A 25,619-nucleotide genomic window follows, 5' to 3' on the forward strand; every position below is an offset into this window, starting at 1 on the left:
GTATCTACCGCTACGGTTTGAGCTCGAAGAATGGGCACGGGCAGTTCCCGGTGGCACAGCAGACATGGCAGGATGGCTAGGCTTGCATGAGGATGCTACCTTTCATCGGGTCTGGTCACGCGCGAGTCGGGCATGTGAGGCTAAGCTCGCAGTCGGGTCTCCATGATCGGGGACCTTTCATCAAAAGCGCAAGTTGCACTTGTGATGCTTGCCGGGTCACCCTAGGAAGTCATGTCTTGGGCCCCGCTAGCGCACTGCACGTCAACCTTCAGGGGATGGACTCGACAGGACTGGCACCTCTGCCCCTGTGACGGGGACCCAACACTTTGGGAAGATGCCTGCAGGGCGGCGATACCGTAGATCCGGTACATGCGCAAGTTATGCGATTCCGTTGTTGATCTGAAGTGACCTACTATCTGCGACACGGACTTTTGTTTCGCAGACTCGACGCGTAGGCCGCCATGCGGTATAAGTCGCCCTACCGGCCGCCAGAGACGTGACGGGTCCTGAGGAAGAAAGGGACATGCATGGGAATGGCCCGGCAGCGACGTCGGTGGCTACAGCTGCCCCGCCATCGAGTCCCCCAGGCTCTCGTCTGTGTGTATGTACGTACATAATTTACATGCCAGGCCCCTGATTAACAGCCACAGCGTCCCACAGCGTCCGCCAAACCACTTCGTCATCTTGCAAGGAGAGCCCCATACCTGCCATCAGCAAACCTGGGAGCCGGAGTTCAGTTGGGTGTATGAGTGAGCCGCCGTTCGGTAGCAAGACCGTTGGGTTATTGTCGCATTGGCATGGCATTCGCTACACGTCTTTAGATTTACCATGGTAGATAATCCTTGAGGACATGACATCCATTGCCTGCACGGCTTACGTACCCAGCCGAACCAACACCCAGAACCCACGTTTTGGCACCTCCCGTTTTGGTAACGTAACTGGCGAGACTAGTACTCGCTGCAGACCAAGGTACCCAAGTTAGGCCGTACCAATCACCAAAACCGCCTGGGGGGGAGGCAAGCGTCGTTACTGCGGCCGACTGACTACACACTACGCTCTACCACACTACACTGTACTACACTACACTACACCACACGTCGCACGTCTCCTTGTCTCACGATTAAATCGCGACGACCCCCCCCCGATCTCGACTACGAACCACCCCACGACTCCGTACCGCGATCCGAATCCTCCATCCTCCCTCTCCTGACCGCCTGCGTCTTCCACTCTTCACGTGAGCACCGGCAGCCCGTTCAACACCCCCAAGTCGCCAGACGGCATCCCAACAATTGTTCCCGCAGGCGACAGATCAAGCCCCCGGCCAGAACCGCCATCATGTCAGGCAACCGCAACTATGACTTCCTGGTACATCTCCCCTCCCCAACCCCATGCTTTCTATACATCTGTGTCTCTCTCTCTCTCTGTGTGTGTGTGTGTAAATACGTGATGGCCGCGGCCTCTGCTGACAACCTTGCCTCTCCAGATCAAACTGCTCCTCATCGGCGACTCAGGCGTCGGCAAGTCCTGCTGTCTGCTGCGGTTCAGCGAGGACTCGTTCACGCCCTCCTTCATCACCACCATCGGCATCGACTTCAAGATCCGGACCATCGAGCTCGATGGCAAGCGCGTCAAGCTGCAGATCTGGGACACCGCCGGTCAGGAGCGCTTCCGCACCATCACCACGGCCTACTACCGCGGCGCCATGGGCATTCTACTGGTCTACGATGTGACCGACCAGAGATCCTTCGATAGTAAGCGAGAACCCTCACCTTTGCACCCTCCTTCCTTTTATATATCTCCTATATACCACCGGTCCTCGCTTCTCGTCGCCTGAGACGTGCGGGGACCGCAGGTTATAAGACATGGTCATGACGGGGTCACTAACCACCGTTGCGCCCTCCCTGCAGACATCCGCACCTGGTTCGCAAACGTAGAGCAGCACGCCACCGAGGGCGTCAACAAGATCCTGATCGGCAACAAGTGCGACTGGGAGGACAAGCGCGTAGTGTCCACGGAGCAGGGCGAGGCGCTGGCCAAGGAGCTGGGCATCCCCTTCCTCGAGGTCTCGGCCAAGAGCAACATCAACATCGACAAGGCCTTCTACAGCCTGGCCGCCGACATCAAGAAGCGCGCCGTCGACAACCAAAAGTCCGAGCCCGCAGGAGGCGCCTCGGGCGTCAACGTGTCGCAAGGAGGAGGCTCGGGCGGTCTGGGCAAGTGCTGTTAATCCGGTCGGAGAGGACAACAAGATGATGGGAACGATGGCCGCCCAAGAGAACGGGACCGGCGCAGCAAAGCGTGACGAGAGAGGCAGAGGAGCGGCGGAAGGAGAAGAAATACATGTCGAGGTTCTCAGGGCTTGCATTGTACTAAATACCACAGCTGCACGCGAATGATAGACTGCTGGATCGGCTCAGGAGGGATGCTTTCGGAGGGTTTTGAACGAGGTATGCCTTGCTGGTGGATCAGGACCCCAGCAAGCAATTATTTCCTGGAGGGTACGAGAGGGGCATTTTATCCTTTCTTTGGAGGCGGAGGACGAGAGGGGAAGGAAGAGACGAATCTGTTCCTGTGTCTGTCGAGCGTGTGCATCGCCGCATAGCCAGCGCAGAAGACCGGGGGATGTGAGAAAGGGGGATTGCAGCACCAAGTGCCGAACAATGCTCCCCGTCAACCAGGGTGGGAGTAAAGAAGCAAAGGCACACAGAGCAGATCTATACCGAAAGCACAAAGAGAGCGAGAGCGAGAGCGGCCCGGAAAGGTTCGGTTCAGCGCAGGGAACAGAGCAAATCTTTGGGCGGAGTTTGGTTGATATGGGTTCTTAATACAGTTCTTTTTGTTACCTGGGGTGGCCCTCAAACCCTCCCCGTGGGTGCTGCATTGTGAGACTTGTTTTATGTGTGAAGCTGGATCTGCTCATGCCGGTTGAGGCTACTCTGAGATGGACATCTCCAGGTGGAAAACTCCCAAGCGCCATGTGTGACTCGGGAACCTGATACGGCATAGGGTTGCGCATGGAACCATACTGTTTCTGTTCTCCTGACGGGTACTGTTCTCAGGTTGGGTTGTTATTGTACAGTGATTACCACAGGTATGATACATTTAGGGTCCGGCTCTCCTCCCACTCCACGGCATCGACACCGGGCTGGCCCATCCTGAGGGTCAGTTGCCGACGGTGCCAGTTCCGCACAAAGCGCCTGGCCTCGGCCTCATCCAGGAACGGGACGATGAACCGCGGGTAAGATCTCTGCTCCTCCATGCCAGGCACCACCGTCCACGGGTCCTGGGCCATCGCGGCGTCCGCACCGTCCTCCCGCTGCTCCTCGATGTCTTGTTCCTCCACCTCGCCCTCGTCCTTCCCAGCAGGCCCTGACATGGTGCGCATGGCCTGCTCCTGCAAGGCCTGCTCGATTCCGAGCTTGTCCGCCGATTTGAGCCCGCTCCTGCCGAACGGGAAGATGCCGCCCTGCCCGTGCTCGCCGCTCCTGCCGTCGCCCTCGAGGTTCATGACCCGCCACGCCAGGTTCCGCTCGGCGCCGTCCTCCCGGATGGCCGCGCGCAGCATGTCGACGCTCATGCGCCCGCCGTCCACGACCACGAGCACGAGGAAGCGCGAGCCGGCGCGCCGGCGCAGCTTGTCGACGATGTCGCCCGAGCGCTCCAGCACCCGCTGGACCTGCGTGTAGGCGTCGACGATCTCGAGGTCCCAGCGGCCGGCCGGGCTGACGAGCGTGAAGGACTCGGCGTCGCGGCGGGTGGCGTCGCCCTGGGGCAGCACCCCGCGATACTGGGAGCCGGGCCGCCGGCCCACCCCGGGCGTGGTCTGCTTGGCCAGGGCCCAGAGGCGGCGGGCCTCCTCGCACCAGGCGGCGGCGGCGGCCCGGCTGTCGAACAGCACGTAGTAGTGGCCCAGCGGGTCGAGCGTGTGCGGGTCGCGCGCCGGCACCACGCGCCTCAGGCCCGCGACCCAGCCGGCGACGTGCCGCGACTGCGCGGCCCCGACCCGGTAGAAGTCCGACTCGTTCAGGTGCTTGGACGCCGCGCCCAGCACGACCATGGCGCTCGTGTCCCGGTCGCGGTCCGCATCCACGTCCACGTACGTGATCTGCCGTGGCGCGTGGCGGAGGGCCTCGTCGGCCGCCGCCGCTTCGGCGCTGCCGGGTTCGGCAGGGCCCAGGGGCGAGCGCAGCTGCGAGGCCCAGGTGCTGCTGCGCTGGACTTGGGAGGACGCGGCAGCCCGTTGCTTGGCCTCGTCTGGGAAGAGTCTGGCAAAGAGTGATTTCTCCTGCGGCTTTTCTGGCCCCTCCTCGTCCCTTGCCTGTCGTTGTTGCCGTTGTGGTGGCGGCGGCGATACTTGTTGGGTGTCGGTCTTGTCGCTGCTACTCCATCGCCGGGTGGTGGTCGAGAAGCGAGCTCGCAGGCTACGCGGTCCTCGTCCCTGTCCTCGCAGAACAGGACGCCATGCTGCAGCTATGGTGCGCGCCGTCAGGGACCGCGGGAGCTGTAGCTGTCGTAGGACCATGGGATGGTGCAATGGACTGTCCGGCGCATCGCGTCCAGTCCTGAGAATGGGTGGTTTTCGCCGGAAAAGGGTTGAAGCTCTGGCCCTGGCACCAGAGCTTGGGAAACTTTTCGGCTTTGGCTTTTAGCGGGCCCCCGGACGAGGGAGGTAGGTGCCTTGGCCAGCGAGACAGTGTGCACAGGAGGGGGGCCTTTGGCACTGTGTGTGCTCTTCTTGCACCTGTAACTAGGCCCGAAAATCTTGACAATTGGGCAGTCAGTGTCCCACATCCACACACAAGGACGAGTGGCTTGTAGAGAGTGTTTCTTCAATTCTTTGCTAGTGCTTGAATTTCTGCTATAATTGATACCCTCCGAGTTGTTTCTCATACGAACATGAGTCACTCGTTTCCCGAGCTAAGATTGAGTCTGTTATACGTCGACCTGGAGCCGCCTGGCAGCAATACATCCCCTACCAACAACACTTGAGAGCTGGAATATCCCCATCTGGCCCCCGTGACATCTGGTGATCAGTTCTCGCCATTCCAGCAGGTTGACAAGTCATATACCAGTCAATACTGGTGGTCGCCGCGCATAATAAAATAAATAAAAACCCCTTCTACATCAGGGGTTTTTTGAGACCTCTCTCGGGTGCGACTTCCTAACGACTACACTACGACAAAGCAGCCAACATGAAGACGAAGGCCGTCGAGGGCAAGGTGCGTGCCCAAACGCAGGACTATGAGAGGTTCCCGAAGCACGCTGCCAAGATCTTCATTCACCAGACGGTTCTTTATGAATCAGGCCTCCAGATTGGCCAGCGATGCATCATAGAGTCCACCCTCGCCAACGACAGGAGCAGGCGCCGGGAAGCCGTTGCCTGGAACTCGGTCGACAAGGCACTGGCCAAGAGCGTTATTGTGCTCAGTTCCGTGATGAAGGCCGCCGCTGGACTGGAACTGGGAGACTCCATCCGTGTGTCGAGCGCCGGCGAAGTGCCGGAAGCCCAGACAGTGGTGGTCCGAGATGTTACGCCACATGCTTCTCCAGTTGTTCCCGAGGAGCAGAAGTCTTGGTCGTGGAATATCGAGGCTGCACTTGGTAAGCTTGGATCATGCCAGCTAGCCGTATGATTATTGCCAATACTGACAACTGGCATAGAGAAGGCTGACTACGTGTTTCCTGGTCTGGCTCTGGAGAACATCGTTGGGAAAGGGCCCAAACGATCCTTTGTCGTCGAGACTGTAAACGGGCGCAAAGACAATGTAGCCAAATACTGCTCCAGTACCCGGGCGAAGTGGCCTGGCGATGATGCAGTGGAAGTCGACGGCGCCCCCGGAAAGCTCGAGATTGTCGATATTCTACCCGGCATGCAAGCACCCGTAAGAGCTCTCAATCGCTTCTTCAGGAATTTCTACACAGATTATCCCCCAGCATTTGCAGCCGCCGATCCTAGCTGCGCCATTGTCGTGGAAGGCAGCCAAGGGACCGGGAAGTCCAAGCTTCTAGAGCAGGTAGCTGCCACTCGATGGGGCAGAGTAATACGAGTCGATGATGGCGACAAGCCAGCGGCAATCCAAGAACATTTTAGGAATGCCATAGACTCGGAAGAGCCACACATTATCCTTATAGACGACATTCAGAATCTTGTGGGCGAGACCAGGGCCAACCGCGAAGGAGCTACAAAGGCCATCCGACGCGGCCTTGAAGAACTAGCAGGCCTCACAGCTAAGAATGGCCAACGCCCAAAGGTTGTCGTCGTTGCCTCCTGCCGCAACTTTCTGGAGGATCTGCCCGAAAGTCTTAGGAAGCCAGGTCATTTTGACGAATGTGCGAGGCTGGCCATTCCCGATACATCTGTCAGGAAGGACATTATCCGCCTGTATGCAGCGAATGTTTTTCCTGCTGCAGAAGCCGAACAGTATATATCTGACGTTGGTGACCGGACACACGCATATACCGGCGAAGATCTCGTGCGTCTGCTAGCTCGCGCTCTCAGACTTTCACAAACAGAGACTGGCGAGTCTACCGGACCACAGCCGACATCCTGGGCAGGTCTTCAGCAGGCTCTACAAGAGGTTCGCCCATCAGCCATGCACGACATCAACTTGAAACCGCCTTCTGTTAGATGGAAGGATATCGGAGGGTACCAGGAGGTCAAGAGCACACTGCAAGTGGCTTTGAGCAAACCGCAGGGTGGCATCGCCTTATACAAGCCATCGAAGGGTGTACTGCTATATGGTCCTCCCGGATGTTCCAAGACCATGACAGCGCAGGCAATGGCAACAGAGTCAGGTTTCAACTTCTTCTCTGTCAAGGGTGGAGAGCTGCTGAATATGTATGTTGGTGAGACAGAACGTTCCATCCGGAATCTCTTCGCCCGGGCCAGAGCAGCATGTCCCAGTATCATCTTCTTTGACGAAATCGACTCGATAGCGGGATCGAGAGGCGTGGGAGGGGGTTCAGCCGGCGGGGGGGCAGGTCTCACGACAGCACTAACGACGCTACTCACCGAGATGGATGGGTTCGAGCAACTGGGCGACGTGTTCGTCTTGGCCGCCACAAACAAGCCCGAGTCTCTAGATCCAGCCCTGATCCGTGCGGGACGGTTCGACCAGCTGATCTACGTACCCCTCCCTGATGACATGGCTCGTGAGGCGATAATCACAAGGAAAGCACGGGAGTTGAAGTTCCCTGATGTTGATATTGACGTGCTGGTGAAACAGACGGATGGGTATTCAGGTGCTGAGATTACGCAGATATGTGACCAAGCGTTCAAGCCCCTCGTTGGGCAAGACGGGACTACAGACGGAGGAGCGGATGCCATGCAGATGCTAGAAGCAGCCATCAAGAGGACTCCGAAGGGAGTCACGAGCCAGATGTTGGCCCATTTCGTGGCATGGCGTCTCTCCATGTCGATGATCGGATGAGTGGGATGATTTTCACATCAGATTAATCACAATAGAGTAGATATGGTTGGCGAATCTAGATGGATTGGAATGGCATTGAACATTTCTTAGTCACATTACGACAACGTAGTGAGGCTGCTAAGGCAGACCGGCAGGGAAGGGGAATTGTAGTTTTCTATCAAGGACCCGGAAGAATTTCCCTTTGCATGCCGGACAGCACTAAGAACATAATCCAAGATTACGACTCTGAATTACAATTTTGTATACACAAGGTTAAAAGCTAGGTTTCAAAAGCAAAACTAGACCAACTCCTAATCTTTTTGCCGTACACGAAGAATAGAAAAGGAGCCGGCGCCAGCCCTATGCAGAGAAATGCCAGTAACGACGATGCCCAGGCAACTCCCAACTGGTCATACATTATGTTGGCGAACAGAGGGAAAGAGCACGCAATCAGACTTCGCACAATGACATGGATCGACATCGCGCTGTTGGAGTGGAATTGGTACACGTCCACGATGTACGAGATGCCGGGCACGAAGATGAGCATCAAGCCGAGTCCGATGAAGTAACTCGCGATGACCTGCGATGCTGGATGGACATTTCCAGACCACCCAAACCAAAGCAGGGATGGTGGTAGGATTACTCCTCCGGCCATCATTGGCGGCAGCCGGAACTCAGGTGGTGGGGGAGCACCCTGTCTATGCGCGCAGGCTTTGTACCACGTCAGGGTGAACACCGACTGTGTCCCCCATGCGGAAATGATTCCACACATAACAGCAATGAAGGGCAGCGAGCTGGTCTGAACCGACCAACCTCGCTGTCGAAAGGCTGTCGGGAAAGCTTGGAAGGAGAGGTACAGCGTGCCATATACAAGTGTGAGATAAACGGTGAAGATCATCAAGATCGGTTCCGTAACGAACATCCGAATCGGCTTGGTCAGGTAACGGTAGATGATGTCCTTAAGCTCAATGCGAGTCTCCTCCGACTTGGCGTGCAAAGCCCAGTTGCCTGTGTCGAAACGGAGCCTTCTAGCTTTGTTCCTTAGGATCATCCGACTTGACGATTCGCGCACCGTAAAGAGAGCAGCTATCCCAAAGATTGCTGTTATAATCAGCGTTGCCCATGCAGTCCAACGCCATTGGGACCTTTGAGAGGAGATATAAGCACCGGCGATAGGGGCTATGGTCGCCCCTACGTTGATGCAGATGGACGAAAGTCCCAGAGCCACACCTCGCTGTATAGGCTCGTAGAGTTCCACATACATCCCTGATACCACGGCAAAGGCGCCACTGCCAAATACGCCAGAGAGGAAACGACAGATCAGGATGGTTCGCACATTCTCTCCCAAGGCTATGGGAAGCTGGAAGACGGCCAAACCAATTACACCGATGGCGAATACTAGAACGTGCCCAAACAACTCAGACATGGGCCCGAAAAAGATTGGCCCAGCAAAGAAACCGAGGATCCAAAGGGAGACGGCGAGTTTCATAACGATGATGGGCACATCAAACTCCGCGGCGGTAATTGTGGCAGCGGGGGCAAAGACGCTGGACCCGAAAGAGACGCAAGCAATGACCGAAGAAGTAACAATGACGAAGAAGACCTTCTTCCTGGGCGGCCAGTTACGAGGGCATTCGGGGTCGTCCGGTCCATCCCAGCCAACGATATTATTGTGGTATTGCTCTCCATTCAGTTTTCTCTTATTATTCTTAGTCGGGTTGGGAGTTGGTTCTCTCGATGCGTCGGCAGAACTTAACGCGCTGCTTTCTTCCTTGGCTACGGGTCTGTCTTCCGAGGCGAGGACTATAGAAGGCGCTCTGCTTCCCACAACCGTGGACGTCGCCGATGTAGGAGCTGTCATTTCGAGCTGGGGTTCACCGTTTATTACGAACGGGCATGGCTGAAGGCTCAAAAATACCCAGAGGCCAGGAAAAAGTCTTAAATGGAAAGGAGAAACCATAGAATCTCGTCATGATGGCCTCACGATAACGAGCTTTCCGGTCCACTACGGCAAGAGCCACGACCTTACGATACTATTACGCACAGGGAAGATAACGAGCCGTACTTGCACATCGCGAAAACGCGAGCATCCACTCGGCCATCAAACGTCTATGAATGCCGCCGAGAAAGACCGTGAAGGTGGATCTCTTCCCTTAAGGCCCAAGGATTTGGTAAGGCTAGACCCCTGTCAAGTCATTGGATGCATCTCCCCTTAGCTCCCGTCACTATCGCGAGCCGACGGCAAGACGGGTTCAAACAAGTGTTGCGGCATTGTTCACCGGCGCCTTAGATAAGCAAAACTCCACGTATCTCGACTAAAGCATTGGTTTCGATGCTGGGTAGAGAACCGGTGTCGGCTTGATTGGAAGCTCTTTTGGGACATCCCTTGTTAGGGGTCAATGGCACGATTGTGTCAAGCCATTTTTGGTGGGCCATAACCTTATTAATCATTTGCAGGGTTACTAGGATAATTCAGCAACAACCCCGGGATTTCCATATCCAGTCTCGTTGTTATACTATGGTAAGCGCCGGATCCAAGAGGCGGATGACACTCTTGGCCATGCCGAAAAGAACCACCTCCCGCTCCTTGATTCGTGGCCAAGATCGTACCTGGAGTTGGCTATACGCCAGTGCAATTATACTCTCGATCCAGCATAGTAAGCTGAAGGACACATTCGTGCAAGTGGAAGGCGCATTTACATCCATTGAGATTATAAGGCTATTGGACGCCTGTATCATCACTGAATAGTTCCATGGCTTAATGAGGCATAGAAGTACTGATCAAAGCTACCTAGTAGCACAAACCACTGCTCTCCACTGCAACGGCAATGTCGTGTTGTAACTTAATTTGTAATACTTCCGTGAGCCTTGCAGGTACCGCTAACAATGTTCTCCGCTAGTCCTCTTCCGTCGCTCTCCTCAGGTTACTCTCCTCAGGTCACTCTACAAGGAGACCAGGACTTGCGTCTCCTCTGCATGTTCTTTCCAAGCAGCGTATACCACACTGTCCTTGGCTCGGCGCATGGCTCAATCACTTGCATTGAACTCTTCAGGGTATAATTCGCCTAGACAAGCCACAAGTCCCTCCGGATTCGTTGGCAAATACCGGTGCGTCTGGGAGACCATATAACAACAAGATTTAATCTTCGCTGTTCTTCAGTATTTCTTCTGCAGACGGTAGAAAGCCCGGCGGCCCTCTCCGTATATGAGTGGAATACTAACCTGGAAGATACCCAGCAGACAGTAGGCTAAGTCCTCGAATCGAGTGGTGTCTCTTTCTGTTGCTCAGAACATTTTCTTGGCAACGTGACAAGCGTGCAGCGATCCGCCCTCCAAAAGGCGCTCCCCTATCCCCGGTCATGATGTTGAGCTCTTTCTTGAGGCTGCGCTTGGTGCCAATTTCAGCCCAGTCTCCAGCGTAGAACTTCCCAGAGGCTGGTGCAAGGAGTCCCTGAAGCGTCCAACCTCCTCGAAACCGTCTACTGCGTCCAAAGGGGACCTCACCGAGGTCTAGCCCCAACGTGCCACCTCCGTCTGGCGCGAGTGCGGTGCGTCCGCTAGGTATATTAGTAAGGAATGAACAGCACACCGTAGACAGCTGATACCACGACCACATGGTGTTGATGGCTGCTGAAAGTTCAACACTATTTGTCTTATCGATGCTACAAGGGTTGGTCAGCCTCTCTATCTAGCAGTACAAGTGGAATTCGCACCAGCAGGTATCGGTCCAGATATAACGAAATCCACCCTCGAGAGCAAGGCAACAATATTGCTCGATCTTTTGGTACCCTTCCTTATGAAGGATATCCTGTCGCGGGCCCAGCATTTCTTGTAGCGTCACCTCCTCGTCACCCCGTGAGTGAGATACAATAGCTTAGCGAAAAGATAAAGGCGCCATATCCGGAAAACCTTGACAAGCTCCAGTGAGCTGGTTTCCAATAACCTCATTGCGTTGTCAGTGCCGAGGCTGAGCGCGCGATGCAAGGGAAAATGACTACAAGAGGACGTTCGAGTTGAGCTGCGGCTGACTTACAAGGCCTGTCGCAAGATATGAATTATGCGTCCAGCCTCACTTCAGCTAAAGATTGCCCACCTGTAGTGCAATACATGGTTGGTTCACTTGCATTCTTTGAATTCAAGACGGGATATAGGAGTAACTTCGTATTCTACAATGGAACTTATACCATTCCCTTATTTGTCCTCTTTGATTGTGCACGAAGCCATGATCTTCTGTTTATGAAACAATAGTAAAAGAATTGAACTGATCTCCTACATTTCGTTTGTGGTAGCTCCATTGATCAGCCATCTCAGGAGGAACGGCCAAAACAGTAGTGATAAGCGCCATACTTGCCTGAGTGAAAGCTTGCCATTTCCTTCATTGGCATAAAGATTCACTTGGTTGAGAATTTTCAAGAGGTTTAGACAGTTTAACACAAGGGCAACAGCTCTGCATTCGACGCCGCCGAGCCCTGGTCTCTATGTAAACTTCCCCAACATGCAATGCCTAGTCTCTGTCTCACGCCCTAACAAATCCTTGGGCGACTTGAGGCTTTGCATATGGCAGCTGACGATATACTACCACACTATGTAATCCAGGAGCAATCATATAGGGTAAGATCCATCCATGGCGCTTTGTCCGCTTTTCGCACACTACCAGCAACTTCCGTGTTGGCAGAGATAGCATTCTGACACTAGGATATGTATTGCCCACGGTACGGGAAATACACTGCACAATGGGCATATTCAACATTCGTAGCAAAGGGGAGCAACGTAGTTTTAGGTGCTCAATTCGGCCCTTTTCGTCCAGTCCACCCAGTCCTCGTCTCTGTATCTATGTACAAAAGGGCTCTATACTGTACATCACAAGTGGTCCGGAGCTCATCACTCAGTGTAAAATTCCGTTTCGCGTCAAATCAGTCTATGCCGAGGTGCGGTCGAAGTAGGTCCACTGTCCCTCAGCGGGCTTCTCTTCCAGCTCCTCCCAGCTGTCCTGGTATTAGTTTCCGGTGTGTCAACACAGCATGGTAAAGACTTACGGCTTGCTCTGGAGCATGACGTCGACCAACTTGAGCTCGCTCTCGGCCATCTGCACGACCTCCTCGATCAAACCAGCACCAATCTTCTGCTCGATTTCCTCGACCCTGTAGGGCATGTCAGCTCTGCTTGTCAAGCTGGCTAGATAGCATTGTGGAGTGAGACATACTGGTCGGCCGTGATTTGCGGCTCCGGCTCCCACTGGATCTTCTTGGAGATCTCGACCGGAGTTCTTGTGAACAGAAGCTCCAGGTCCTGGCGCTCGGCCTCGGTGCGAAGTCCCTCGAGCTCACCACCCTCATCGACCTCGCCGTCCCACTCCTCGTATCTCTCGTCCTTCTTGGGGGGATCTGTGCGGATCAGGTAGACTCCGTTGCCGCGCTTGACAATCTGGGCCTTGGCGCCGTCGGTGGCGGCCTCGGACTGGACCTTGAAGCCGTCGGGGTTCTCCTTCAGGATGTTGCTGGCGCGCTCCTGCCACTCCTTGTATCCGGGCGGCTCGGCGGCGGCGACAATTGCCATGCGGTGCTTGGTCAGGGCCTCGATGGACTGGCGGTACAGCGAGGACTCGGGGGCGGCCTTGAGCTTGTCGAGGGTGGTGTTGTAGAGGTACAGCAGGGTCGAGCGCGGCGAGTTGTGGGTGTAGACGCCGGTGAGGCCGGTCGGGTTGCCGGCCTCGAGGTAGCGGGCCGGCTTGACGCCTGCGAGGAGTCGTAGTGTCCGCCGCATCTTGACCGATGTCCAATGGGTTGAATTGGGGCTGGTCTTCTGGTCGGGGAGCTTTCTTGGGCGACGACAGCTTGGATGATGTTTGCCGAGTTCACCATTGGTCGAGCCTCCGGACCCACTGGCCCATCACGTGCGCCGCGCCGGCGTGCATTGGCATAAACTCAACTCGTGCATAAAGAGCTCGTATGCAATAAGTTACATCAACTCTTTCTCCCTTAGATCCCTAGGTACCCAGGAGAACTCGTTCTGGAGCGAGACCCCGGCGGCTGCTTTATTCGTCTGTGTCGGTACACAAGACGGACAGGTCACCGTCACGGCTTTTTCCATTATGCGTGACGAGTCAAGTCTTAGAAGCTGGGTTGTTTCACAGAGTAGGATTCGCTGGTGGGCAGCATATGGAGATCCGTGAATGCGTTACATGCGCCAGCATTTTCTAGGAGAACACCCAGAGAGTGATACTGGATGTAAGTGGTCCCAACACTCAGCTTCAAGTATCTCAAAGATTTGGAGACTAATTTTCAGATAGGAAAACATATGTCATCCATCTTACCTCTCACACCTTGTTGTCTTTGTGCTTAACGGCTCCAGTGCGCCAAGGCACAGGAACTTGCCCAGTCGCAGAGACATAATTGTCGACTATCTGTCTAGCAGATATTGCAACGCACAAAGAAACGCCATGGCAGGCCCATTTGCACTCCCTGTGCCAGCCTGGCGCCTGGGGCAACAGTCGCAGAGAAAGCGCAAGAGAATTGAGGAAACCCAGCCTGAGAGGTCTCCGTCACCCGAGGCCGACAACACACCGACACCCTCACATCTACCCTCAGATTCCATCAATCCGCTGAGTCATTCTCCAAGCACACTGCGTCAGTTTGCGGTGGCGGGGCTTTCACCAGAAGAAGAGGTTCCGTCCAAGATCTACCCCGGCTTTCCTCACAAATCCCTCCCTCCGGACTGGCGCTCGGGAGACAGTCGTGGCCGACGAAGCAGGACTAGGAGCAGAAGCAGGATGTCGGCTATTGGCAGTGGATCCGAGGCGGACGTCGACACGGATGCTTCAGAGTCTCACAGACGCAAGGAGGAAGATGTGCTCACCAGCTCGTCGGCGCGAATCAAGCACTTGAACACCATGATGGCCATCCTCCACCGTTGCCTGCACGCTGGGGACATCACCCGCGCCAAACGTGCCTTCAGCCTGCTGATCCGAACAAAGGATGTCGACATACGCCTCAACGAGATGTGGACGATCGGGACGGAGATCCTGATGCGGGATGGGGAGGAGCAGCGCCGCGAAGAGGCTTCACGTCTGGAGCAGGGCAGCACAGGGGTCGAGGACGAAGACAGGTCTGATCCCACATCCAATTCACCAGCGCGCTGGGGCTCGGCATCCAACATCGACAAAGTCCGCTCCTACCTCGAAGGCCTCATCCAGCAGCATCCTTACGACCCGCACCTGACGCGCTTGACCAGCGCCGTCGACTTTTGGCCGGCGCTGTTCAGCATCGAGATCTACAACATCGACGCTGAGTGCCGGCGGGCTCTGCACCGCCTCGACCAACAGTCAGAGTCAGCGGCTGCTGACGACGACAACGATTCGGAGCCTCCTCCCTTGTCGCCTGGGTCTGAGGAGGACCCCGAGTCGCAGATCCAGCGTCGCGAGCATGGCCGTAGGGAGGTACACTGGGCGGGCCGCGACGAAGTCCGGTCCGAGGCGCAGACGGCCGCACAGCAGATCGCGGCGAGGATGGACCAGTTGATGGAGAATGCGCCGTACGCGACGCACGTCGAGCTGCTCCGGCTGAGAGGCATGCTGGCCCTGTGGCTGGGGGATTTGTACCTGTCGTCGCGGTTCCTGGACACCAACGGGCTGGAGGACAGGCTTCAGGGGCTCTCACTAAGCGGCACCGTGCACAGAGACGTGAGCGACCGGGACCGGGACGCCCTGAGACAGAGGGCGGATGAGCTGGAGAAGGCCAGGGGTTTCTTCGAGAGACTCATGGAAAAGGGGGGCGAACTGGAGCCCTGGCTACTCAAGTTCGTGGACCCTGACGATGAAAGGGATGGCGATGTGTCTTCTTTGCTGTCGTAGACTCGGGCATCTGCGTATTTGTTCTGAGCGCTCAGACAGAGCTGTGTCCAAGAGATGAAGATCCTAGACAACTGAGCAGTCTCGATGCGTTGGTCACGATATTTTATCGACGCACATTGAATGAGGAACAAGCGCCAAAGAGGTGTAAATACAGATTGCGCTGTTGAAATATGGCTGTGGTCCTTCTATGATACATGGATGCAGCGTCAAGTTGTGAGCCTCTTACAATACCTTAGTGGTGCTCGACTTCTTGTCGTCTTTGTCCTTCTTCTGCCACCTGTTCATGATGACCGCAAGGTTCTTGCTGCCGACCACGACGCACCAGTCTCCCTGCGGGCTCCAAGCCACCTGCCTGCCGATGAAATCCTTAATGGTGATGGTGCTCTGCGAGTGGGCCTTGATCGCCTCGTCCACGCGGGTCATGTCATATTTGCCCTTCCACATGTCCAGCGTCTCCGGGGTGTAGTGGGTGACCGTGTTGGCCTGGGGGCCTATGTCGCTGCCGCTACCGGTCTGCCCCGAGATCACAGAGTCCCTATCTTCTGCGTCCTTCACCTTGCTGACCGGGTCGCCCTTCTGCTTATGGACGATTGGCTGGAGCCAGCTTGGCCGGTGGACCGGCTCTTGGCGATCTGGATTGTCGAGCTCGTTCATGAACGCGTGGTAGCCTGTCAATCTCGCCAGGTCCCAGAAGAAGATGGTAGAGTGCGCATTGCCAAAGGCAAGCACGGGGTGCTTTTCCTTATCATGGTATAGCCTGAAGCGCATGTAGAACTGGTGACCGCTTCCGGGGGTGTGAAACTGGATCATGCGCGTATACTGCGGAGGGCAAGTTGAAGCAGTTGCTGGCGCGAAGGCTGACCGGGTTAAGCGTTCCGTATCACTAGTAGTAGGCGCGCTCGACGGAGGAGGTGGAGGGTCCTGAGAGGAGAACCCTTCAATACGCCACAGGACAATGATGTCTTCGTGACAAGCTCGGGAGAGAATCAAGTCACCGAAGAAAGCGACACTGGGGAAATTAGTAGGACTTCGACCACTTGCCCGACGGAGCCATGCTTACCAATCGACGATTCCACTATGAACCTCGGACGTGAAAAAGTGAGGATAATGGACGATAACGGGAGGTGGAGGGTTCTTGTCTCTAGGTCGCACCGAAAGATCTGGCAATGTCCACTATACAACATTAGCTGGATGTCCCTCTACTGAAGCAAGACGGGGGGCTCTTACTAGGCATACACAGTTGTCGTGGCCGGCAGAGAGAAGATATCGACCGCCGTTATGAAATGCCTAGTGATGATCAGCCTTTGGCTCTCTGATTCATGTTTGACTCTCATACTGCCGTGAGAAGACCAGAGGAGTGCCCTTCTCCGCCAAGGATAGCAACACACGGTTGCTTATCATCGCTAGGATCAAGACTCCATATCCGCACGCTAGTATCATCGGAGGCGGAAGCAATCAGTAAAGGGTTTGTCGGACATGTAGCAAGATCGTTGATTTCCTGATCAGGGTTAGTTTCTGCGCTGAGTCAACAAGACATAATATCTGTCAACTTACGGCGCCATGACCCACGAGTGTCTAGTATGGCAGTTAGAACAATGCCGACAGTATCCCAGGAGGTATAACATACCTTGATTAAAGACCCGTTAAACACATCGTAGATCTTGATTTTTGCATCCCGTCCCGCCACACAGAGCCAAGGAATTTCAGTCTCTGGGTCTTTGCTCCACGTGCAGCTGCAGTTCACAGCTTGGTCCTACACATGGCTCAGCCTAAGGGCTTGGAGGGTGAGATGGACGCGGCGGATCCTGGACTTACATCATCGTCTCTTAAAAGCCGGATTAATTCATAAGGCGGGTTTGCCGTGTTCGACAATCGATAGATCACAATCTGCGCATGGTCAGTCGCATGGTCAGTCAGGGTCGGACGTTGGAAGGTGCCATCAGGATGACGAAAGGACACACATGTTTCTTACTGACTGCCGCAAAGACAGGGTCCTCGGTGGCCTCGAGGAAGGGGTAAAACTTGACATCAAAGAATTCTGCCAAAGACGACGATCATCAGTACGTGCCACCAAGGATCTGATAGGCAGTCATGCTAACCGGTGTCTTGATCATAAACCGAGGAGTATCGAGTTTCATCCTGTTATAGGACGTAACCATCAGTACAATACGCCGGTCATGGGCTGATCTATGCTGGCAGGCCTACCTCGAATCCGATGGAGGCTTTCAGGCGGGGGAGGTCCCATTCGTCGTTCGCGATGGCGGATGGCATCTTGAGTGCCGGAGTTGCATCAGCCCACAGTGGCTGAAGAAGCAGGAGACCTTGGCTGTGACAAGGTCTTGCAGATGCTGCGAGTCGCACAGGCACAGTCTTTCTCCACCCCTGATTCGACGCAGAGTAGGGCTTCCACAATACTGATGAGCAGGTTGTGATACGTCGGCTATGGTCAATATCCTATCGGTGCAACAGATGCTGAGCATCCGTCCCTCGCCGCAGGATTCAAGTACCGTGTATGGTCTTGGACCCGATCCTTGTAGAATCCTGGGTAATGGTGGTGGAAAGCTTGATGAGCGACGCTGACGTTCCCTCCCAGGTTTATGCGGCTGCTGCAGGACGCGAACTTGCCAGCAGGGACCTCGCAGGACCTGCTTGCCTCCTTGTCCCGCGGCCTTGTGCAGACTTCGCGGACACGACCAAAGGTGATAGGTTCCAGTGCTATGTCACTGGGATCGGTGGACTATGCAAGCCCAGGGGTGTGCAGCACCGACGTTTGCTTCGTACCCTACCCCAAAAAAGAACACCCTCCTGCTGTATCATCAATATGTGGATGAGGCCTCAGCTATCGACTGATATTGTGAATCGGCTCTGCTAACAGGCTAGGTCGTCTGCTCTTGTGAGCGGCCCTGATTATCTGGAACAGCCGGCTTAAGCGTGCAGTACATTTAACTTAGTTAATGGGACGCGACGCCGTCGCGTCCAGTCCACTGTGGCGGCGTTATCTTATCAGCAGATCCAGAGCTGACGGGCCACAAAATGCATGAACACAGTACAGTACACAGCTACAATACAGCGCGACTCCGAAACGACTCATCATTCGGCCGAACTGAACTGCCCGTAGCATCTTCCAACTGCATATTCGCCTCGACTATAACACTGCAATTTCAACACTGTTAATACTTCGTCATTATATGAAGCGCGCTAAGCAACCAAAGCTGATTGCCGCGTTCAATTATCAGTTTACTCCTTATGTTGGATGTGGCTTCTAGACAGATGCTCTCTTTCATAAAAGAGCCTCCTCAGGGTAGGTACCGGTACTAATGCCCCAACTCAGCAGCTTTCGGAGACGACGAGTTTTCGTTGTCTGGCTAGGGTACATATCCGATGCGTCCATGTTCATTTTATCAATGATCAACAATGGGTCCAGTCTTCGGGTTTGTTTGATCTCCCAGCGAAGGTACGGACGGATACGACGGGTCAAGTCCCCTACTTTAGCTAGGCAAGCAGCTAGGTCTTGATCAAATACCTTGCCCTTGTTGCAGTGTTGTACCCAAAGGTACAAGTTACGTAGTTATGGCACAATGTAATCCCTCAGTATACCTCCCCACTATGTAGAACATTGCAATTGAGGGTGACATCACGGCTTGACATTATACATAGTAGCTTGCATCCCGAATGAGACACCCGTCGGCACGTCATGCAGCTTTAGCTGCTCATCAGTCACGTCCAACGTTGCAAATCCGGGGTCGCTGCGGCATAAGAGCCTAATGCATGAAAACATTCCGCCGCATAATACTCCGTAGCTATTTTCCGTACCAAGAAACGGCGAACCTGTTATCACTACGACGAACACAGGTACACACGAGACGACAGCCGGGCTGCACGGCTTCCCGAAAGCTAAGGGATAAGCTATGCAAGCTATCCTGAGTAGGTCGAGCTTGTTGATCCGATAGGCGCGGTACCGTACAATACTTCACTGTGGTCCCCAGCTGAAGGAGACAGAACAATCCGTCTTTAGCGAAAGCTTAGAAGTTTACTAGCTTGCGAGCAATGAGAAAACAGCATGCCGGCGATGAGGCGATTTGATTTCCTGAACCGGACATGAAATCCTATTCGCGCGACTCGCTCAGGAACATAGGAACCAGACTTTGGAACAATGTGGTTCAAAGCGGTTTCCTCCGTAGAGAGGGATTTGGAACTGTCCCTCGCATCTGGTGGTGGCGCTGATGCGTCCCAACTACAAGCCACCTCTCGCTGCCATCTTGAATTCATGAGAAAGGACTCCCCACTTCCCACCTAGCCAAAACGGTACTTTGCCGATTGAGTTGATCTCACGATTCATCACATAGTGGTTTATTGAAGTAGTGATTGCCCTCGGCTGGTTTGTTGCTCCGGATCAGGGTTACATCCTGTCAGGACCCCTTGAACCTTGGCCGCATGTGTCAAAATGCCCATCACGCATCGCCGACTCTTCAAAGCCCCGTGCTCATTACGGTTGAATTGTCCTGCTTTGTCACAGACGTCGTCTAGAGCCTTTGCTTAGGGTACATCCCGCGGACTAGGTTTGCGTAAAGTCAAGGGTAACATGCATTGCTAGCTTCATGGGAATTGCTAGAGCCCAGTTGCATGATGGAGGGGTGAGGGTGCAGAAGCCCGCGTCGCAGACCCGTGGCTGTGGTTGACATGATTGGCTCGATGGCCAGGTCGTGTCTAGGGACGTCCTGATCTAACTGACCAGTCAACTATATACCTCCCATATGCCGCCGGTCATCGAGATGGCCAGTATACTGTTCTATTCCATTACAAGTCAGGTTTCTTCTACAAGAGGAACCTGGCAGAGGATTATCCAGTTGCAAATCAATCGCCATGTTTGGTGATCTGTGATCGGCCCATCACAACGGCCAGCCTTCCATGCCTCAAGGACACCGTGATTGCAAAGTACCGACCAGATCATAATGATGTCGCTATATTGTTTAAGCAGCCCACCTACTGATTGGCTAGTAGGAAGGAATTCCCCGAATGGTTGTCGCAAACAGGGTTGCGGTCCAAGAGACGCGTGCGACATCATCCCGACGTCCAGAGTCTCTTGTAGTGCCCGTAAAGCCTGCTCTGGGTTTTTCGTGTCACATGCTCACGTTCTTATTGTGTCTACGCGAGTAACCACTGGAGGGAGCAGTAAAAAAAAAAAGCAATGCCAGATGTAGTGTACTTCTTCTCATCTCCCGCCGACTTCACGACTACAAGGGTAGGCGGCATACCGCTACCTATTTCGCATAGGCCGCGGGCTTTGACCATGGGTTCCTCGGCCTTCAACTATGAGAGCACTCGGGTGTAGACATTTGCGGGAATCTGACCCATTGCTTTTTACACGGTGCCCATTGCATATGTATTCCAGTCGTACCTGCTCCACCACCGCCAAGACATGGGGGCACTCTCGCAGTACAGTGAGCCGAACTGAGTTCGCGACACCCCGTTATCAGAGACAATACTAAGGCACCCTGAGCAAATGAGGTCGTACTGGCTTTTCGGCGTCAGTCCCAAATGGTCTGATCTGCCTCGGGACTGGACTATGTTCCTGACGCTTATGCAATTTGCGAGTCAAAGTGGCCTGTCAAAGCAACGGCGCTGCATGTTGGCAGTTTGACAGACACAGGGGTTGATCAGTTGAAGGCGTACTTGCAGACAGCCACTGCTGAGAAGTTCGCTTGATGTCTCACCTCTGCTCTGGTAGTCCGACATGCCACGGTGCCAGCACCTTCAGCTGTAGCCATGAATCGTATCCAACATCAAAGGTGCTCGCTCTTCTTGCTATTTGACCGTGGCTGACGAGGTGCAGGGGAGCCCAGCACCTAAAATGGGATCCCAGCAGCAATCCCGAGAACCTGGTTTCTAGGCCCCATCCAGTGAGTGCCCGACAACTGAGTTCTGACTGACTGCCAAAGAATTGTGGGGTTGGGGTCTACCAAACTTGCACTCTCTCTGGGCGTGTGTCGAGTTTGTCTTTCAGAGTCCATGCTGGAAATGGCTGTCTGCTCCGCGCAACCCTGGCCGTTCGCAAGCTCTACCAGAATAGTCGAATGTCCCCGGGCCGTCTATATCAACCTGTGAGGCAGTTATTGGGTTTGTCAGAGTTGCATCGTATACTGTTGATGATACGTCGCTTTGCTCAACACCAAATCCGATCAAGTTGAGCAAATGCGTAACTGAGAATGCGATGACGACTTCTGACAGACTCAGACATGCCAACTCTACAGCAGATCAGCAATGGCACACGCCTCGACGAACAAGAACCATCAATGGGCGCGAGATAAGTAAACAAGCGGTCGGCCCTGGCTTGTTGGCAAGGTGCTCGACAGCCAGAATACTGTCAAGATGTCTTGGGATGGGAGTCCGATAATGTATAGTTTTTGCAGCACTAGTGCTACTTATTCATTGGGCTCAGCTCACACTGGGTGCTCGCTTGAGGTCTATATGCGCTAAACAGTTGTGTTGTGCTTTAGCTACACCGCACTATGGTACAACCATGCTGGGCAGCTGGGATTCGCAGCCACTTCACTCGCGCGCATAGCATCTCAATATCACGCTCGGCGAGGTCATTGGAATATTGATCTACTATTGTTGGGCCAATCAAATCAGCGATTCCGCTATGTTTCCCGGTACCCGCCATACGCAATCTGCCTGGAACATCAATGAGTGCCCTGCCTATTGTCGGCGCTCTTTGTCACTTGCCAGGTTCGCATGCATCAGGGAAGTCGGCACACTGCCGACCTGGGCATCCGGTGGAATGGCCATTGCAATACCTGTACCTACTACCCGGGGCCCTGGGGGGGACGCACAGCATCCAGGACGCTATGTACGGTACGGTAACTCTCATCAATGTTCCTTGCCGTCGACCCTGGCCCAAGTGCACATCAATGGGCCCGCGGAAGTTTCCATGACCCTTAGCCGAGCTGCGGGCTGCACATGGCCCCTGTCCGCCCCTCCTCAACCCCTCGCAGGCGTCCGGCCCAGGGCTCCCCAAGCTTCCCAGTAGGGGCCCATGTCGGGAAAGGCGCCAGGCATTTGATACCAGAGGTACTTTTACTTCATCCTGCCAGTACGTAACTACATACATACATACGTACATACATACCGAACACGCTCGACGGCCAGCTTCCATTCAAAACATCGATGGACGCTTGCTTGTAGCGTATTCGCATCCACAGGCACACGTTTGCTTCCGGTATCTGCACAGCCGGCGGTCCTGGGCCTGAGCTGCACCAGCTTCTCATAAAGAGGTCGGCCGCAGCCTCTTTCATTTCTTTTCGCCGACTCCCCTTCGATGCTGCCACCGATTACCTCGTCTCGCCCTCCACCTGCAAGCTCCAAGCATCTTCCCTGACTTCCCACTCACCCAAAGCACAAGGAGAAGTCGGTGCTGCCACACGGCGAACAGTATTTCACTACCCGCCAGGCAACTCTCTTCCCTCCCACCTCGCCTGGTCCGAAGTTGGCACCGTCAGTTGCTATCGTAGCTTTAGTCGCTGTTTATTCACACTTGAAAACATCTGCCGCATGGCACCCGTCTGATCTTCCGCGCGTTCCTGTTCCTACATAAACCCGTACGGCTTCCTACTCCTATCACCTACGTTGCCTCCTCCTACGGCCCCGTCCCTCACTGGCTACCATTTGCCAGCTGCATTGCACACACGTTCCATTCTCGACTGCAGCGAACCGGGCAACGGGGAACGCCGTGCAACTAGGGAACAGCTCATCGGCGGCCTTGATAGCAACGTCTGGAGCGAAGCAGCTGACCAAACTTCCGTGGCCTCTGCTGCAAAGTGCCGTCTCTTCAATCTCCTCGCCATCGTATCACATTGCACGAGACTGCTCGTTGGGTAGTCTGTGGCACTTCTAAACCTTTCTGACGGTGACGGCGGCATCTATGTCATACGACACTCGGCTATCCAGAGACATATTGTTGGCCTGCGCGTCCAGAGCTCTTCCATAACGGTGCTAGACAGCCGAGCAGCTGCGAAAAGCACCACTTCCAGAATATATCCCAGTCCATCACTGTCCTTATCAGAGGACGTTTGGTATTGGGGAGGTTACAAAGCACCTTGTCAATTTCAATCAGCATTCGCAGCCAGACTTCAGCGGTTCACCTCATCTAGGCGCATCGAATCATTCTGTATCGGAAGTCAAGCCGCCACTGTTTGTAACAAAATGGAGGAACACTTTGGAACTATGGAACACACCTTCATGACCATTCATAGTCAGTATCCCCACCCCTGTAATCTGATTCCTTCACCTTGACTGCAACACGCGTCAGGAGGGAGAAAGATCTAGTGGACTACCTCAAGCCAGCTAATACGTCTCTTGGCTCGTAGATCTATCAGCTGAAGCCAACATATTGTTTTCTTCGGACTCTATCGCTGAAATATTGGGTTACCAACCTCACGAGGTGCAAGGCAGATCATGCTTCGACTACTTCCACCCAGATGAAGTACCATTTGCAAGGACGGTTCACAGTCGGGGTGTTCGGCTGGATAAAGCCGCGTCACTTCATTATGTACGAGTGCAATCCCGAGATGGCCAGTGGATAAGCTGCGAGTGCTGCTTTACCGTCGTCCACGATGTGTTGGTAGCATGTACAAGCATCTACAGGCGGGGATCCAAGAGTCAGAGTATGTATATTCTGCACAACCCGCGGTGGCCGCTCACATACTGATGACTCCCCAGGACGGGCGATTGACGCACCCCAGATTCGCCGTATCTTCTCCAGCTCACCGAGAGACCCTCGTTACCACATGTTGGAGCACCTCTCGCCCAAATTCAAGATGACTCCAGTGGAACGAGAGCCCCGTGCGGCTCTCATCCTCAACAGATTCACAAGACCGTTATCGATCATGTATGCGACAGATGCTGTTGCTCAAATCCTCGGCTTGAGGCCAGAACAGCTTCAGAATAAAAGCTTCTACCAATGTATAGCAGACAATTGCCTTGCAGATGCCGTAAGGTGCCTGGAGAGCGCAAAGTCTAACGATTCCATCGCATACCTTCGATTCTGGTTCCGCGATCCTAGGACACTGGAAGATTTTGGTATTGAGGAGGATGGTGAGGTAGATGGCCATGCGGGCGGAGGCAGTCCCAGCAGCAGCGACTCAGACGGTGGTGCGCAGCTCGCAACTCCAATGGACATTGACTCGGAGGAGCCCGTGGTCAAGACAGAACCGAGGAGTCCTGATGTTTCGTCAGCGGAGCCTATGCAAACGGCCACTGGGGAGTCATCAGCATCATCAGGTGCTCCAGTGGGTGTTGTCCCGGAGGGTTTATCATACCAGGCCTCTCACTCGGGACAATCGCCCCCGCAGCCGGCTGCAGATCAAGGTGCGCAGAACGGCAACGCGCATCGTCCAGAGCCGATAGCGACGTTCGAGTTAGAGGCCGTTGTCTCATGCACATCGGATGGGCTCGTCGTGATTCTTCGACGAGCCCGACCCCCTATCCCAACGGCCTACCCGCCCTCGCTGCACACCGGCTTCCAGAACGGTCTATTCGCAGCACCTTGGGGCGAGCAGCCGATCCAGCCTTACTATCCGCCAGAAAACTACCACCGTTTCAGCCCACCCCTGTTACCTGAGTACATGCCGCTGCAGGAGCATGTCAAGGCAGCCGGCGGACCACCGGTGGACCAACTCATGCGGTCGATTCGGGATGTTGCCGTGTTTGCTTGGGCCTTGGTTGGCATAAATGGCAATCTTGCCAGCCATTGCCACGGAATCCCCCAGGGTGAAGCACAGCCAGATGGGCTGCCTATCTGGGACCCGAATGCGGGAAAAACATCTTACCTAGGCCCCGAAAACCAAGCAAGCCGGCGTTGGTCACGTCCGGCGATCAGCGATGGCAAAGGCAAAGGCATCGCCCACTCGACTGGCATGAATATGGATGGGTTTGCGGGAGCGGACCATTACGGCATCGCCACTGCGGGGCCAAGCACGACCACCCAGTCGTACTCCCACTCAAGTTGGACGAATGCCGGACAGGATGGCCACGGACTTGGGGGGCCAATATATCAGCAGCCACAATACTCGTCTCACATGTTGCCTAGGAGCGAGGCATATACAGCGCAGGGACCCTGGGCGGAAGCAGGTGCAAATGAAGCGCAGCAACACAACGGCAACCAAGGCATTCCTACCACACAACCATCAAATGCCGAGGACGGGCAACCTTCTTCCCGGAACCTATGGCAATGAGCAACTTGAACCGAGGGACTTGGATAGGCTGGCATTCGTATATTTCCGAGGGGTGGAGGCATGTGAGGGTTGGACGTGAGACCCGCCAAGTTAGGATTGGGCATGGCGTTGGCGAAATAATTCACTTGC

At 54.7% G+C, this 25,619-nt stretch overlaps 8 protein-coding genes across 8 annotated transcripts; 4 read left to right on the forward strand and 4 right to left on the reverse strand.

Moving 5' to 3' along the window:
• Positions 1 to 1,335: 1,335 nt before the first annotated feature.
• On the forward strand, positions 1,336 to 2,227 carry JN550_005067 (uncharacterized protein; the record flags this gene model as incomplete). Its single annotated transcript, XM_049316653.1, has 3 exons — positions 1,336 to 1,365; positions 1,484 to 1,751; positions 1,908 to 2,227. 3 exons carry the CDS (start codon positions 1,336 to 1,338, stop codon positions 2,225 to 2,227), a joined length of 618 nt encoding a protein of 205 aa, XP_049172868.1.
• Positions 2,228 to 3,082: 855 nt separating this feature from the next.
• JN550_005068 (uncharacterized protein) lies at positions 3,083 to 4,522 on the reverse strand (the record flags this gene model as incomplete). The annotated part of the gene is made up of 1 exon (XM_049316654.1): positions 3,083 to 4,522. One exon carries the CDS (start codon positions 4,520 to 4,522, stop codon positions 3,083 to 3,085), a length of 1,440 nt encoding a protein of 479 aa, XP_049172869.1.
• A 670-nt stretch (positions 4,523 to 5,192) lies between these two features.
• Positions 5,193 to 7,430, forward strand: JN550_005069 (uncharacterized protein; the record flags this gene model as incomplete). Its single annotated transcript, XM_049316655.1, has 2 exons — positions 5,193 to 5,601; positions 5,662 to 7,430. 2 exons carry the CDS (start codon positions 5,193 to 5,195, stop codon positions 7,428 to 7,430), a joined length of 2,178 nt encoding a protein of 725 aa, XP_049172870.1.
• Positions 7,431 to 7,689: 259 nt separating this feature from the next.
• Positions 7,690 to 9,270, reverse strand: JN550_005070 (uncharacterized protein; the record flags this gene model as incomplete). The annotated part of the gene is made up of 1 exon (XM_049316656.1): positions 7,690 to 9,270. The coding sequence occupies one exon, from the start codon at positions 9,268 to 9,270 to the stop codon at positions 7,690 to 7,692; it is 1,581 nt and encodes a 526-aa protein (XP_049172871.1).
• Positions 9,271 to 12,327: 3,057 nt separating this feature from the next.
• On the reverse strand, positions 12,328 to 13,172 carry JN550_005071 (uncharacterized protein; the record flags this gene model as incomplete). Its single annotated transcript, XM_049316657.1, has 3 exons — positions 12,328 to 12,394; positions 12,446 to 12,550; positions 12,613 to 13,172. 3 exons carry the CDS (start codon positions 13,170 to 13,172, stop codon positions 12,328 to 12,330), a joined length of 732 nt encoding a protein of 243 aa, XP_049172872.1.
• A 676-nt stretch (positions 13,173 to 13,848) lies between these two features.
• JN550_005072 (uncharacterized protein) lies at positions 13,849 to 15,258 on the forward strand (the record flags this gene model as incomplete). Its single annotated transcript, XM_049316658.1, has 1 exon — positions 13,849 to 15,258. The coding sequence occupies one exon, from the start codon at positions 13,849 to 13,851 to the stop codon at positions 15,256 to 15,258; it is 1,410 nt and encodes a 469-aa protein (XP_049172873.1).
• A 222-nt stretch (positions 15,259 to 15,480) lies between these two features.
• On the reverse strand, positions 15,481 to 17,529 carry JN550_005073 (uncharacterized protein; the record flags this gene model as incomplete). Its single annotated transcript, XM_049316659.1, has 10 exons — positions 15,481 to 16,267; positions 16,319 to 16,431; positions 16,495 to 16,545; positions 16,595 to 16,756; positions 16,813 to 16,833; positions 16,886 to 17,011; positions 17,074 to 17,145; positions 17,220 to 17,296; positions 17,358 to 17,397; positions 17,464 to 17,529. 10 exons carry the CDS (start codon positions 17,527 to 17,529, stop codon positions 15,481 to 15,483), a joined length of 1,515 nt encoding a protein of 504 aa, XP_049172874.1.
• Positions 17,530 to 23,460: 5,931 nt separating this feature from the next.
• JN550_005074 (uncharacterized protein) lies at positions 23,461 to 25,490 on the forward strand (the record flags this gene model as incomplete). Its single annotated transcript, XM_049316662.1, has 3 exons — positions 23,461 to 23,509; positions 23,625 to 23,921; positions 23,977 to 25,490. The coding sequence occupies 3 exons, from the start codon at positions 23,461 to 23,463 to the stop codon at positions 25,488 to 25,490; spliced, it is 1,860 nt and encodes a 619-aa protein (XP_049172875.1).
• Positions 25,491 to 25,619: the final 129 nt, after the last annotated feature.

The sequence above is a fragment of the Neoarthrinium moseri genome, assembly GCF_022829205.1.
Source record: "Neoarthrinium moseri strain CBS 164.80 chromosome Unknown scaffold15_Wmoseri_CBS_16480, whole genome shotgun sequence".
Classification (NCBI taxonomy): domain Eukaryota; kingdom Fungi; phylum Ascomycota; class Sordariomycetes; order Amphisphaeriales; family Apiosporaceae; genus Neoarthrinium; species Neoarthrinium moseri.